At 35.5% G+C, this 16,290-nt stretch overlaps 2 protein-coding genes across 3 annotated transcripts in view; one reads left to right on the top strand and one right to left on the bottom strand.

The window, feature by feature from the left end:
* LOC121330420 (kinetochore scaffold 1-like) overlaps positions 1–2,921 on the bottom strand; it is a 34,400-nt gene extending 31,479 nt beyond the window's left edge. Inside the window, exons 1-6 of the mRNA XM_041276936.1 lie at positions 2,791–2,921; positions 1,891–1,941; positions 1,451–1,490; positions 1,106–1,165; positions 434–510; positions 190–236 (exon numbers count right to left, since the gene is read on the bottom strand). Coding sequence (XP_041132870.1) covers positions 190–236; positions 434–510; positions 1,106–1,165; positions 1,451–1,490; positions 1,891–1,922 — 256 coding nt within the window. The 5' untranslated portion in view covers positions 1,923–1,941; positions 2,791–2,921. The remainder of the gene's footprint in view (positions 1–189; positions 237–433; positions 511–1,105; positions 1,166–1,450; positions 1,491–1,890; positions 1,942–2,790) is intronic.
* Positions 2,922–3,011: 90 nt separating this feature from the next.
* On the top strand, positions 3,012–15,964 carry LOC121329743 (small kinetochore-associated protein-like). Of its 2 annotated transcripts, XM_041275481.1 has the most exons (10): positions 3,012–3,092; positions 3,956–4,051; positions 5,182–5,323; positions 6,694–6,723; positions 7,540–7,639; positions 7,908–8,022; positions 8,302–8,363; positions 11,746–11,820; positions 13,530–13,673; positions 15,407–15,964. In XM_041275481.1, the coding sequence occupies exons 2-10, from the start codon at positions 3,967–3,969 to the stop codon at positions 15,407–15,409; spliced, it is 756 nt and encodes a 251-aa protein (XP_041131415.1). In that variant the 5' UTR covers positions 3,012–3,092; positions 3,956–3,966; the 3' UTR covers positions 15,410–15,964. The 2 variants fall into 2 exon arrangements, with proteins under 2 accessions (XP_041131415.1, XP_041131414.1); XM_041275480.1 differs by lacking the exon at positions 15,407–15,964 and having other exon boundaries at positions 13,530–14,285.
* The last annotated feature ends 326 nt before the right edge of the window (positions 15,965–16,290 follow it).

The raw sequence follows: 16,290 nt of genomic DNA, 5'->3' as shown, positions 1-16,290 counted from the left end.
CATAGCTATAATATAATAGTTATTTTCCCCATCTGTTAAAACAGTCAAACATATGCATACAGCTCAAATTCTTAAACAGTGACCATTGGGGTTAAAGAAAAGCTAATGCTGTAGATTTGCTGTCTGTAAAAGCAGAATAACGATAATATCTAAAATCTAAAACAATTGTTAACAAAATTATAAGATTACCTGCATTATCCAAAAGTGTTATCTCTGTAGCCTCTTTCTCAAACACCCTGGAAATTAAGTGAGCAATATTTCACACATTGGAATTGATTCAGGGTTTTTTGATACAGTAATGCTTTGCTCTACTTGACAAGTGGTTGATTATTTATTATTATTCCTCATGGAGTTTGCCAAGGAATTACAGACCAAATTGAAAGTTATCAAATGTCAATTGATATGAAAAATACATTATTTGTTCATCTCTTACTTTACACCTGTGGTCTCAGCAAAGCTGACTCTCCGAGATTTGCGCTGTTTTTTTTCAACTGGCTTTGTTGGACACTCCTAAAACACAGACACATTTTTAATCTATCTATCTATCTATCTAGATAGAAAGATCTATTTTCAATAATGCTTTGCTAATGTAATAATTTGATACTGGCCCCAAAATGTGCAAATCCCCCCTCCACGAGAAAGGAGGGTTGTGATTTCATTATATTATCATGGAGGCAGTTGAATTGGAGGTGGCTGAATACATTTATAAATGGTAACTACCCCCTCCCCCCAAAAAAATCACAAACTCGTTCATAAAGGTCAATCTGACACTTGCGTAACATCCAGTTCCAGATTGTAACTGTAAATGGAACCGACGACAAGATAAAATTGAATTGAATTTTAGAGTGTGGCTTCATAGTGCAGATGGAAATGTGGAATACAATCTCTGAATACCCTTTAATTGGTGTAGTCGTGTGTTTCTTAAAAAGCAGTATGTGACGTTAGATTGTATATAACACTTGTATACAAAAGGCCCTGTAGATACAGCATTTAGATCCGCTTATATCAAATAAATACTACTTCGTCTAGTTCTTACAGTTTCACTTCCGTTCTGCAGATTGCAGATACACATTTATAACTACATTTCGAAAATTGGAGATATTACCTTAACTCTGTCATTGATAGGCAGAATAGACGTAAGGGGACTCCGAGGTGCCTTCAATATCTAAAACATAGGGAAATATATTTTTACATATAAATTGCAGACATATTGAACACAGCAGAAAAAATAGGCACTAGACATTGTAATTTTTTTTGTTTACTCAAAAACTTTTTTAAATGTACATGTCCTTGGGCATAAATCAGCCAGGGGCATGGCACTAAATCAATTTCACTAGACTCCTCACCAAGAACATATCAATTTGCAGTATGTTTGAGAAATCTTTTAACACTGTAAATATGGGCATCTTTTATAATTTAATTCAGTTATTTGACAAATAAACACACTTACTGATGAGATCCTCCTCTTCTGTTTCAGTTCAGTCTGGCCACTTCATAACACAATTGAATGACGAGATTAAATTATACAATTAATCACTTAAAATAAACTTGGTGATAATATATATAATCCAAAGATAAGCAATTACAATGTCAAAAACAAACAGTCTATCTGGATTATGGTCCTGTGTTAAAGTTGGTATCCTGGATTAGTTTCATTATGCAAGTATTTGGCAGCTTAGATTGTGGGTTGTTTTGAAAATAGTTTCTTTAAAATTATATATTGATTATGGGTACATGTCAGAGCGCTGGAAATATTGATTTTGCAGTAACCAAGTTTCATTATTGAATAATCAGTTCAAGTTAACCTTGGACCTATCAGGCAAATTTGTAGCAATATTAGGAAGCATTTTCAAAGTCAATATATTAATTGGGGGAAGAAAAAAAAATTACTTTTCATTTTGTACAGATCCAGGGTCCTCCATTTGTGCATGAAGATAACTGCTGAAAATATATTTATTACAAAAATGAATTATTAAAGAAATGATTGCACAAATATGCAAAACTAGATCACCAGCATGGTCTACTTTGCGCTTCTGATTACAGATGTACTGTAGTGTCAGAATGTGTTAGATTCTCAGACTTATTTAGTATTTCTAAAAGGTTGGACGTTACATGATATTAATTAAATACTACACTATACAGCAACAGCCAGGACCTCACTGTAAAAACTATATCTAAGAAATATCCCTAACCTTTGAAGAAAAACAAACAAAAAAAAAATAACACAATCAACTTACTTTAAAAAACGTCAATAATTGTTATATATAGAAACACACACAATAGTGTAATGAACCTCCAAGGCTGTCATACACACATTCACGAAAGGCAGCTTAAGTGCCCTAGGGTTTTAATAACGTTTTCACCCCGTCCAGCATGAATTGTAACTTATTTGATAAGGCGATTAATAGTACATATTATTCCTACTAGTATAGACCAATTGTAGCACTAATGCAGTGCAGTCCGTGCAATTACATGAAATGCAATTTTCAATTATGAATACGGTAAACAAAAGAGAATATCCAGTCTACAGACTCCAAGTACTGTTTACTCTAATGTAAATTATACACAACGATGACATCGACTGCAAGCTATGTATGTAATTTTCGAAAAGTCTTTGAATAAAAATGTGTATAAACATTTATAACATGCATTTCTAAATTGCATATTTCTATTTTGGTGCTGTATGAAAAAATATAACAAAAAAAACCCACTTCCGCTAGTCGAGCTAGTAAACAAAATCAGCAAGTAAGATAAAGTTTGAGCGCTATCAATTTAAACGTTCCTACTTACCTGTTATATTAGTTAGAAAATGTATTTGTATGTTTTATATGTCTTTTTCCAAATAATACACCCTATTACCAATCCTTTCTCTTGGCATTGTCCTCTGGTTACATTTTTTAAATTTAACCGCCTTGCCAAACGCATGCGCAATCATTGCTATCACCACCAGTTCCGCTCCCTGCAAGCGGTAAAGGAAGTGACATTTACATTTTCAAACGGATTTCAGTACTCAAAGACGTATAGTTGTGGGTGGTGCCATTTTTTAAACTTTAGAGCGGGTGCTTTCACTTTAGTAGAATAAACAAAAAAAGGTTTGAGTCTTATATGTTATGTTTATGTCTTAACTTTTTTTTTTTTTTTTTTTTTTTTTTTTTTTTTTTTAAACCGAATATGTCACTGCAGCTTGATTAATAGCGCACTCGTGGTAGTTTTCTGTAGTTACACAGATGGTTTTACATGTGTTATCTCGGTAAACTGTTTGGCAAAATAAGTTCGCTATACATGTTGTTAATGTAGGGAGTTCCAGCCTCGTTATCACAGTTGTGCGCTAAGTGCATGCAATGTTGCTGTTATGGTAAAAATAGTTCTTCATAACTTCTAAAAAAAAAAAAAAGACACCGGAGATGAGTAAAAATATTAGTGAGAAAAAATTACTAGCAAGTACAATCAGAATAAACAAGAGGTTGGTACTGAATTTACAAATGTAAATGAGGCATTGTAAGTTTCATCATAATTGTATAATTGGTTTCGCCAGAATATGTACAAATCTAAAGTGTATTTGTAATCAAATGTTTTGTCGAAACAACTTGAAGTTGGGAACCTGTATATCGCTTTCTCTGGTTTGAGATCTTTTTCGTATGGCGTATACCCAAGGTTTTAAAATATTTTAAAACCTCTTGTGCTAGGCTATATTATCACTGGGCCGCCTTCTGTTGAATATTTGAATGGTTCTTGTAACTTGTTTATATCTTAATTTGCAAAAGTGGGAACGGTGAAAATGGTCATCACTTTCTTTTAATTATTTCCAAATTATTATTAAGAGAAAATTAATCTAAAATATACAGTTAGTGGGTACAAATTCAGAAGTAGTGAAAGACATGTCACACACTTACAATGTAGGTTGTTTAATGACAAAACCAGATGTAGAAACTAATACTATTCTGTATCTTTTCAGGTATCAACTTCATGGAACAAGGAGACATGCAGTCCTCAAAACTTCCATTGTATCAATGCTCGAAAGATAATTCTGGTAGCAGACTCCTTAATGCAGGTAAACTGTTTATTAAAAATAATACCCACATTGCAGGTGTATTATACTTCTTGGAAGTTTATACTATGACCTTATGTTGGAATTCAGTGCAGTTTTCAAACTCAGTATTTATTTTATGATAACTGTATTTTTTTAATAGTTGATAAACACACATGCAAACACATATCTTTGCTGTAGAAAGGCATAGAGGTTCAGAAGAGGTTTTAAGAATTTTATTAAGAAAAAAAATCTTGATTATTCTTGGATTGGTGGCACCATTGTATTCAGTGGGCTGAGTAGCATCGTATTCATATTTCAATGGGATTTCATGACTTCTGTCCTGTTTTCACAACGTGGCTTGCTCAGCCCCCCGCGCCCTTTGTGTCTGCGCCTGCCTCTTAACACACCCACAGTCTTGATATCATTCGCTTCCAACTCTGGGCCAAGTGGACAGGCTTTGAAAACCAGGCAAGGCCACCAGAGGATCAGTGTCTAGCTGTTAGACTAGGTTTCTGTAAATGCTCTTAACACAAATGTTTCAAAGGGTATAGAAAAAGATTGCTTTTGTACAGTTTATTTTAAAGGGGAAAATTGCATTTTTTATCCATTAATTTAGTTAATTTTTACAAATGTGTATAAAAAAACTTTTTGAGGTGCTGATGAGCCAAACTACTACTAGTATATATATATATATATATATATATATATATATATATATAATGATAAACATAATGTGTTGGAATAGAAGACTAGTTAAAACATGTGGGCCAGACACGCAACAGGTTGAAGCAAGCTTGTGGAAACAATCAAGCCACACAATTCTGCATTAGTGTGTGTGCTGCAATTGTAATAATTTCTCCTGGCGCTTATAAGATACAACCACTTAAGTTTGGGAGTAAAAAGCATTAAGGCCAAAAGTACAGCATAAACATAAATATCTGTTTACATTCCCCAGAATGCATTTTTAGCTGCAGGGACAAAAGTTTTCCTATAGAAGCAGGCTTGACTCGCAGCCTTTATAGACTTTCAGCAGTAGGGGTTTTTAAATTACATTTTAAGGAAAAGGTTGTCCAGAAAAACCTGCAGAGCTCATATTTTCAGAAAAGGGTTTTAGTATAATCTTCCATGTTTATTTTTGTTCTTTCATTAAGCTTCCAAACCTATGGACAATGGAAAGAAGACCTTTCTTCCCAAGCTTGAGCTCAATAAAGAATTACCTGTTCTTTTCAATTTTGCTTCTAAAAGTCAAAACAGTGCAGTATTCAAAGCACAGAATACAGCTGCCAACCAAAGGTAAATAGAGATGTTAATGTATTTATTATTTATGTTTGCACTGCTTGCAAATAGAGGACATTTAAGTCATACCTAGTAAGCTAATATACTTGCAAAAGTATAATTTGCTTCAAGAATACACTACAAAAGCTCAAGCATCAATAAAGCACAATTCAAAACTACTTTTCTGCTATATATATATATATATATATATATATATATATATATATATATATATATATATATATATATATATATATAGATATATATATATGTGTGTGTGTATATATATATATATATATATATATATATATATATATATATATATATATATATATATATATAAAATAGCTATAAAATCAGATATTTATATATATATACAACGTTCTCGGTTGCAAAGCAAACGCAACGTTTCGATATACATCACCACTGCAAATTACTTATTAAAACTTACTGCATTTTTTTTTTTTTTTTTAATTAGTCACCAATTGATTTTACCCCGTTTTCTCTCCCAATTTGAAATGGCCAATTGTATTTAGGCTTAGCTCACCGCTACCACCCTCGCGCTGACTCAGGAGCGGTAAAGACAAACACGCTGTCCTCCGAAACGTGTACCATCAGCCGACCGCTTCTTTTCACTCTGCAGGCACCTCCATGCAGCCAACCCAGAGCTGCAGCGTCGTAGGACAATGCAGCTTACAGGCAAGCCCACATGCGGCCGGCCAGTCTACAGGGGTCGCTGGTGCGATGTGAGCCAGGGACACCCTGGCTGACCTAAGCTCTTCCCCATTGGGTGGCACTCGGCCAATTGTGTGCCGCCCCCTGGGAACTCCTGTCCACGGTCGGCAGTGGAAGAGCCTGGACTCGAACTGGCGACCTCCAGGCTATAGGTTGCATCCTGCACTCCTGCGCCTTTACCGGATGCATCACTCGGGAGTCACTTACTCCATTTTATTGTTAAACAAAAGCAGCATATAAATAGATAGCTGTACACCTCAACGCGTTTCAACGCTCTCGTGTTTTTGTCAGGTGGATAGTGTTTGCTATGTAAGATCAACCCCTATTTATATACATCATCTCTCAATTAAATTATTTACTTATTAGTAGATTCACAAAGCACAGCAAACTTCCAATGTAAAAAACAGTCACTCATGCAAATTGAATATTTAAAAACATTTTTCATCTGGCTGGATTATAAAGCAAAATCTGCTTATTTAAATAAGTATATATAGATGATTTGTACTGAGCGAAATGAGAACAGTCACTGAGTGTTAAGAAATGATAAACTGGATTTTACAATTAGTGTTCTTTTTAAATTGATACTGCAATTATTAGCAGATCTGAAGCAGACCAGAAAACAAGAGTACTGAGTCTTTAATGTTCCGTTACAGGAAAAAGCCTTCTACGTATGCTGCCAGAGGGTGAGTTAACACTTTCTTATTGTACCTGAGCTCGAAGTCAGTGCTGGCAGTGGAATTGTATTCTAATACCCTTCCATGTTTCTTTCCATAAATGAAACTGTACTGTGTAAACCTGGATATTTATTGATTGTGTTTAATTCACAAAGAAGTACAACCCAAACCAACTGACACAATGAAATTAAAGCCAGCATTCAGTAACTGATTAAACAATATTTTGCCAAAATCAATGTTCCCTATTTAGTAACCGGTGCGTTATGTAGTAAAATAAACAATAATAATAACCAAGCACATTACATCACCCATTATCCAGTATTACATTGTTATTTGTTTCAGTGATAATGTATTTGGGACAGTATTCAGAAACAGTAACCGTTACCGGAGAGTTTTTTCATAGCTTTAAACTGCGTTGTATCTTCAGTTTCATAAATGGTGCTGTCAAATAAATATGCTAAAAAATACGTATGAGTATATACCATATTATATTGCAAGACAGATGTTTTTTTTTTTTAAATGTAGTCGTCTCCAATTTTTTACCCCAGTTTTCTCCCCAATTTAGTGTGCCCAATTATTATCTGTATTCTTGGCTCATCGCTCACAAGCCCCCTCCCCCCCTTCCCCAAGAGCACATGTCCTCCAAAACGTGCTCTTGCCACTGCGGATCCACAGCGAGACCACCAGACCTATAGCACCAGAGGACAACGCAGATCTGGCGGCTCAACTGCACAACCACAAGCGCCCAATAGCATTACTAATAATGCTAAGCGCTTCCCGGTCTGTATAAAGCAATGTGCTTGCACATGTTTTTTGTCTTTCCAGCCCGGCAGCACGACTCAAGTTGGAGGCAGAGCTCAGAGACAAGAATCAATTGCTTGAGGCTGCCAATCATCAGCTCGTTGAAAACTTGTCGGAAGCAAAGGTAATTTGCAACCTCCTTGTCACTTGTAGTAACTTAATAGGTTCTTTGTGTTTTTTTTTTTTTTATTAACACTACTGGCTCTTTTGTTTCTTCACTTCATCTTTTTATGTTAATTGAGGATACGCTGCTGTAGAAAAAATGCAGCATCGTGGTTGCTGTAGGTCACATGGTCCGACTGCAGCGAAACCATTTGCGTGAGTTTTAACTAAAACTCCTGTAGTGAATATGTACCTGCTTTAGTGAATTGAGATACCTTTTTGTTTCTAAGGAGAATATTGGAGAGCTGTTGGAGAAAAACACAAAGCTGGAGGGCAAAAGTAATGAACTACAAAAGCAGTTGGAGACCTGCATGCTGTATCTGGAAACCAGCAATATTGATCCAGGTAACTTTTTACGGCTGCACCATATTGTTTTACAATAAAGATTTGGGTTTCGTCTGAGCTGTGGATTTGCTTATGTAATAATGTTATTTAATTAAATAACAGTGGTATTTGGATCCAACACTGTTTAGATCCATGGTTGTTTTATGGATTCGTGAACGACGTGTATTTTAAATTGTTTGTTTTTATAATATTACAAAATATACTATAAAACGTATGCAGCTTCTGTCGCTTCTGTTGAATTACTGTGTTTTGATTGTATTTATTTATTTTAAACATTAGTTTCTGGAGGTAGAATCCTTGAATCAGCTCAACAGAATGAAGAGCAAAGAAAAGAAACTATGGTAAGCAAAACAATTCTAAAAAAGCAAAAAAAAAAAAACTTATAGTTCCTTATCAAACCTCTGCAAATATTAAAGCTGCAGTGACAAACAGTTTTTGCCCTTCTGTGGAATACATCAACAGAAACCAGACCTTGTTGGCATTTCTAGATTAAATACTGTACTGACCTTTGCTTTTTAAAGTAAAGCTTCACAGTAAAGGGTACTCATTTTAAAAGCAATTACAGTAAAACATATTGATGCAGCCCCTCTATAAATCAGAATTGTGTATAATTTGCCACAGTTTTTCGGTCCTGACCAGATCCCTATTGAAATCAATGAGATGGTACCCTCTACAATCCAGAACTTATCTATTCTGGAATCCGGCATGTATTTTAAGTCTTGTAAAATAAATGTAAATCTGACTGTGCAGTCCGGCACAGAGTCGAGTGGTTTTTAATGTGTTTATATTTATGTTGCGTGAATACGCGTGTTCTGCAGGTATGATCTACAGTAAAATCAATTTTTTATACATAATTGAAAAAGTAAAATTAGTAATAAAACAAGCCTTGAATTACAGTGTGTACAGTCACCACCATTTGCACTGTACAGGGTTATTTTGGACAAAGTGTTGCCATTCCCATTGATTTCAATGACCAAGGCACTGTTTATATCGTGTATATATTGTATTGTGGTCCATTTATTCAGCGCTTGTCAGGCACGTCCAGTCCAATTTCTTTTCACACGTGCGGTTTTATTTTATTATCTCTGTGGTGCAGGAGACTATCGGTCTCATTCGGCCATTGAAAGGTTTTCTCTGCTTTTTCCAGAGAAAAAACGACTAGAGCTCTGTGCTGTACATCTTTTTGAATAATAAACAGAAATTAGAAAGGTACATCTTGGTCTCTAAGCACAAAACAATTAAAAAACCTCTCGCTGCACTCCTGCTAGCAAGCAATTGAAATATGACGCTGCCTGTCTCCTAACACATCAGTAGTTATCAGTAGACATCAGTAGATCAATTCTCAATAGAGTCAACAAACAGCTGCAACAAAGTCTCCAGTCCTCGTTATAGGATCCACAACAGCGCTCATCTGCTCTGTCCTCTTTGCTGAATCTTTAGCTATGCAGGCAGCAGGGCACAGTTTCTTTTGGCTATTGTGGTTTGAGGTGTACAGCAGACCCAGACTGGTTTGTCTGATAAGTCGCTGTAAGTTTTACGGCAGTCTACTCGCCGGGCCTCAGACTCGTTGCTTGTGGTAGTTGACTCGCTTGCAGCTTGCTTCCTCGTCTTGGGTCCGTTTCAGGTCCAGTCTTGATTCAGTTTTTAAGAGTCTCGGAGTTGCAGCTTTGCTTAGCAGAGTGACACCACCTTGTTCAGCATTCGATGTGGAGCGCAAAATCTTCAATTTTGCTTCGATTTGTAGTCTTTTCACTCTACTGAATAGCCACTTTCATGAGATTATTTGTGTATTTTGCCTGTTTAACTTGCAGCTTGTTGTTGCAGTTCAGACTTGTTGACATCAATACTTTGTCTTCCTTGCACCAAACCACTTGTGTTTGCAGTTTTGCAGTCTCTTCGCTGTCCTTTCAGCCTCACCCAGTCCAGATGCCCCCCTCCTAGCCCTGGTCATCTTCAGTTCAGTATTCCTGCCAGGAGCCAATGGACCCTTTTTCCTAAGACACAGCAGTTTGCGTTTTCTAAGACATAGCAGTTTTATTAATTAGTCTAGTTATATCATTAATACACATTCACGTATTATCATATTCAGGGAATATGTCCTACAATACTATATGAAAATCTATCTATGGGAAACTGAAGTCATACAAAAGGATTATTGTAAAATTGTGGAACTTTGGATTTTTTTTTTTTAGAGAAAATAAATATCTTAAAACTGTTTGGAATACACATTATTGTTCTTTGTCTGAACAGTTTATTTATTTAACCCAGCTTGTTATGCTATGTTCCCGCTAGCTGCTCGCCATGTCGCCACAAGCAAAACATTTTCCCTTGTGGCTCAACTATTTTTCCCTAAGTTCACCACGGTGGCGAAGGCTTTGAAAAATGTGCTTGTGTAAGTCTGCCAGCACATTCAACGTGTGCTGGTAGATTAATCAATACAGACTGTTTGTTTAGTTTGATTTCATTTTGCCCGATGAAAGCTCTTTAGCTTCGTCATGTAACATACGCATGCCACAAACGTTGTTTGGCGGGAGGACAGAGTCTGTAATAGAAACAATCAGCAGACTGCGCTGCTTGTAAAAAAAAAAAAAATTGATTTGAGTTTTAATGTCAGATTTGTTGCAATATTACTAATATTATTAATCACATTAGTGTAATCTTGTGTGAATAGAGCTGTGGTTGGTCACAGAAGCATTAATATTAACATACACTAATAGCACTGTCTACTGGCACAATTTTGCTTTACAGTTCAGTAGTGGAACGAAAACCATGTCAGTCAAAATAATGTGAAAGATTATGCAGTACATGCATATCTGCAAACCTATTCAGAATTTAAGAAATCTAACATTTTTTCACGTGGGACTAAGTTTGGCATTTGTTAATTGGGAATCCATTATAATGCAAATTAAATAGAATATTTATGTGTATTGTAAATGGTAGGGTCTGGCATTATATGGCATATTAACGTATTTTCAAATAAAATACAGTATGTTTATAACTTGTTTATAGTATTGTTCACTGGCTAAAGTATTTCTAGTGTGGCTAAAAAAAATATTAAGTTACTTTAGCCACAGTGGCTAACTGAATGTAAAGTCTTAGAGGGAACATAGTTATGGTATAATAATAAAGATCTGCAACTGAGGTGGTTGTTACAGAGCTGTGTATCAGGGGCCCACCCAGGATCTAGTCTCATCTCAACAGGGGGGAATGTGCTAATAAAGTTCAGTGAAGTTCAAACTGGTCTCTGTGTCGCATACATTACACGCACCAAACTAAAGAACTTGCTGTCGCAACCAACACATTGAACAGTATTGAGAGATGAAACAAGTATTTTAAGCAAACCAATTTCTCACATAAAGGAATAATCAACAATGTTTCATTGGATTATTATTATTTTTTGGCCATTAAAAAAACTGAAAACACAGCGTAGTGGCCTGAATACAACGTAACAGCCTGTTACGCTCAACAGCACTGGCGAGAACCCTGGTTTGAAAAAACAGCACTGGCTGCAACAGCTAGAAAGAGAAAAGCTGAGTATCAGCATGAAAATTCAGTGTAAATTCCACCTTACTGCGGGTGACCACATTGTATAATCCAGCACAATTTTCCAGTCCCAACCGATGCCGGATTAGACAGGCTTTACTGTACATTTAGGATACTGATCTTGTAAACGGATGGCACCAGGGTAAGATTAATAGTTTGTCTTTTTCTTATTTTCTCCAGAGTCTAGTCCGGGATCTAAAGAATGAACTTGAGCAGTTCAGCAGGAATGCTGCTATCCAGAGAGCAGAACTGGAGGTAAACAGACACACACACACACACACACACACAGTAAATGGCCTGTGTAACAAGCATGCCCTGTCTCTCAGCATCAAACAGGAACATTTTTTATTATACCGAGTAATATACTGTACCTCCAATACCGTATACTGAAATATGTCCATGCCGATTGAATTATTGCCTTTCTCTCTCTGTAAAATCTTCATCTTACAAGGATGGAGAGACAAAGGGGTGCACATATACCCCAAATTTCTTATATTGTTAGTAATTTGTGCTAAAGACTGTGTCCTTTCCATCGTCTTTTAATAGATCAATTAAACAAATTAAGTGAAGTGTTATAATGCCCCATCTAACTTTATCACCACCCCACGCGTGGTATATACCATGGGAATCGCACCGCCCGTCATGGTTTGTACCTTGCGTATATTAGACCCTACATTTTAAAATACACTTTTTAATCATGGACCTTTGATACTGTTTTCAGTTTAACACAATGCAATTTCAGTTAATTTCCTTTAACTGTAAACTACTGATGGTCCATTACACTATGTAACACAATTTTTGTTCCTGGGTAGTAAGTGTTATTTCCTAATTGCTTATGCCTCAAAAGTATAGAAAATGGCTATTATTCCCCACAAACTGTAAATACAGTATAATCATAAATCTCGAAAAACTACTCACTTCTAAATCTTTTGTAGTCATTTTTGTATTACTTTAGTATAAATACATGTTAATTTGGATTCATATGTTTTTTTCTGACTTTATGTGAACATTTGCCCGTTTTCCCATTGGAAATAGTGATATTTTGAAATATCACTGTCTTGGTCACAAAAGCAAAGTTTGTGGGGAATAATAGCCATTTTCTATACTTTTGAGGCATAAGCAATTAGGAAATAACACTTACTACCCAGGAACAAAAAAAAAAAAAAAATTGTTACACAGTGTTATCATGCAATTAAACTTTTCTGTGCCTATGCTATGTATTGGTAGCTTAAATAAATGTGAATGTGCACAAAAATACATGCCATTTATTTTTACTTAAATATGTTTGTAATAAAAATGTGTTTCTTTGTGTAAATAAATCCCTTTATATATTTATCTGATACTGAATTCCACATATCGGTTTAATAAAGGGTTTACACAGCTATGGCCAAAAGTTTTGCATCACCTAGAATGCAAAATTGAGACAATTAAAAAAAAAAACACAAAAAAAACCCCTGTGAACTTAATTTTAGATATTTTATTTAACATCTTATAATCAAAGAAACTACAAAATGATATTGCAAAAAAAGGCTACTGGAAGCCATAATTGTAATGCAGTATTTCATGCTAGATTTTGAAATGGCACACTTTTCAATTTGTCAGTTTTTTGTTAAGTATATGGAAAACTACAAAACGGTATGTAATTTAATATACTAATATAACGTTATTTAGAAAGTTTAATTTGACTTTATGAAGGAAAATGTGTTAATTCTATAGGGTGATGCTAAACCTTTGGCCATCGCTGTAGGTTTGTCCCCTTTTCTTCCGATCAGTTAAACCAATCACCGGGATCATGTGTTTGGTACACTGCAGTCAGGATTAAGTTAGACGGATTTGCACGTTTTTTTAGCCTGTATTCTGATGCAGACTAAGGCAATGGTACACTGCAATTAACCCTTAGGGTTTGCTGTTTTTGTTAACGTTTTTGCCATGGTATTATATAAGCTATTTTTTGTCATGTGCAGGAACTGAATTGCAAGGGAAGAATATTAAAGCAAGAAAGGTTGAGTTGCCTTCAGGAGCAAGGTGATTTTCAAGCCGATTTGGAAAACATGCTGAAAGAACTGAAGGAAGCACAAACACTGCTGGAAACTAAAAATGCTGTAAATGTACGTTCTTTGTAAACTGTTTTCTTCAAGTGTATGCTGTATGTCTTAAGTCATTTATGATTTCCACAGAACCCTTACATGCTGGATACCCCTCTCTGTAAAAGCGTGGTCGGCTTGAATTGCTTAATCATTTAAAATATATATTTGTATCCCCTTCGCAAGGTTGGAGAGACAGTGTCAGGTTGTTAATAGGCTTGTAGGTTTATCAGCTTTTTAAATTATTGGCAACACTGTATACACTACTCTCTTCCCATTTGCATTTAAGTGCATTCAACCAGTGCATTGTATCACAAAGATCGCAACGTATCCAGATCATGCTCCCTGCAACAATGCTCTGGTTTCCTATTCCCACAATATGCCTGCAAACATACATACTGTTTAGAAGAAAAAAAAAAATCTTCAATCCAAGTTTATATACCTATGATTTGTGAAAATAAAATATATATAAAAATTACTGGTATCAGGAATACGTTGTGGGGGACGACGACATTTGCTGAAATGTGAACAACATGTATAAACACAGGAAGAGGTGCTTTTACTACTCTTCTACTCCACCTGAAGGAGCCTTTTATAGCATTGGGTACCCATTCTGGGCTGCATAAACCACTTCTCTGTGGTTATCCTGGGATTAAGTGGTTGATGCACTCCAGGGATATATATATATATATATATATATATATATATATATATATATATATATATATATATAAAAAACATTTTACAGTACCAGGATCCTGGAGTGCATCAACCACTTAATCCCAGGATAACCACAGAGAAGTGGTTTATGCAGCCCAGAATGGGTACCCAATGCTATAAAAGGCTCCTTCATATATATCCTGGTACATTTTACAGTACCAGGATCCTGGAGTGCATCAACCACTTAATCCCAGGATAACCACAGAGAAGTGGTTTATGCAGCCCAGAATGGGTACCCAATGAGCAGAGAGGGTTAAATTCATCCCTACTTTAGAAAAAAAAAGGTGCAAATGCACATTGGTGTAATTTAATTGTTTTATTAGTTCATTATTGCATGCACCTGGCTATTGTAAATAAATAATACATTTTATTATAGCTCAATGTTTTATCTATTTTTTTTTTTTTATAATTTTAGTAGTCTCTTCTGTATTTGACTTCTGTTTTCAAACGGTTTGTAACTGATTGATAATGTAAACATTGTGATAATTCCTAAGTAGCTCTGCTTAAATGTGACTGAAAGTAGTGACAATTAATACTTATACAAGCTTTGCACAAACGTGACTGAACGCGCTGAAAAGATACATTTAAAAGATGTTCATGATTTATGAATGTGGCACTAAAAATAGCCGCAGGTTTTAAGTTCACCAAAAAAAAAAAAATCCCTGTCAGAAACATTTTTTATGAATACAGCTTTACGGGCTGGTTTCACAGACCCTGATTAGTACAAATCCTGGACTACCCAATGTTGATTTAGGTAAGGTAAACCAAGATGAGTGCTAATGTGGGTTTGTGAAACCAGTCATACATGTTTAGTCTCTACCAGCCCTACCATAGAGAGTATCTGAATACCATACCCAGTGGCCAGCTTCCTCCAGCACTTTAGCATCAGTTAATCCAGATATTCCAGCTCCGACAAATACAATATGCTTGGGAGACTGAGGCTTGTTGAGGCCATTTTCCTCAATCTCTAGTAGAAACTCATAATCGGGATCATGGAAGCATTTTTTAAGGGGACTGTCTTCTGTTTGTGTCCACAGTAATATCACCAGAAGATCTACCAACAGGACACCTTGAAGAAAACAGTAAAGACAATTACAACTTGACTCTGTAACCCAAAGGACACCTGTCTTTTAGATAGCGGGTTCCCCTACTCTTCTTTCTAAGAGCAGTGTTGTGACTCTGTTGTGAGATTATTAAGATTATTTACACCAATACAAAAACATAAAAATAGTAAATAGCGGGGTTCCAAAACATATAGCATAACTTGTCCCCACGTGTTGCTACAACTGTTTAAATATAGTGTCACATGTCCCAAAATGTTGCTACAACTGTGTAAATGTAGCGTTCCACATCCCCACTTGTGTTTCCAGCAGTGCTTTAGACTAGGACAGATCTCAAACCCTAGTGCACAAGAGCGGCCAGTTATTAATATTCCATTGCATTAATATGCATACATTGGAGAAAAAAGATGTTCTTAATTCAGGTTTTCCATTTGAAACATTGCTGACGCGTTTGTATTATTTTAACCATATAAAAAAATAAGCAGCTGACATCAGTACCATAATATTAACACTTGCAACACCCCTAATTATTTTATACAAAAGAGACATTTAAGATCGATTGATATTAAATTATGAGTAATCTTTGCACAGTGTAATAGTGAAGTGTAAGGTTTGTTTTTCACTAGCAGGCTGGATGTCTCACAGTAGCGAACAGTGTCGCATTGATGAGAATACATTAGCTTTTCACAAATGTAAATGTATTCCTTTGTTTTTGTGGAAGCACGTATAAAAGCTGCCCCATGGTTAGACTATTCATTTGTCATAGTATACCATTTTAGCATGCTTTACCATTCAGTACCTCTCTAGGCTTTACAATGCTTATCTATTCTATACTATGCTTAGTTGTTTTGGTAGACATT

Source organism: Polyodon spathula, chromosome 17 (assembly GCF_017654505.1).
Source record: "Polyodon spathula isolate WHYD16114869_AA chromosome 17, ASM1765450v1, whole genome shotgun sequence".
Classification (NCBI taxonomy): Eukaryota; Metazoa; Chordata; class Actinopteri; order Acipenseriformes; family Polyodontidae; genus Polyodon; species Polyodon spathula.
This window is presented reverse-complemented; position numbering and strand designations above follow the sequence as displayed.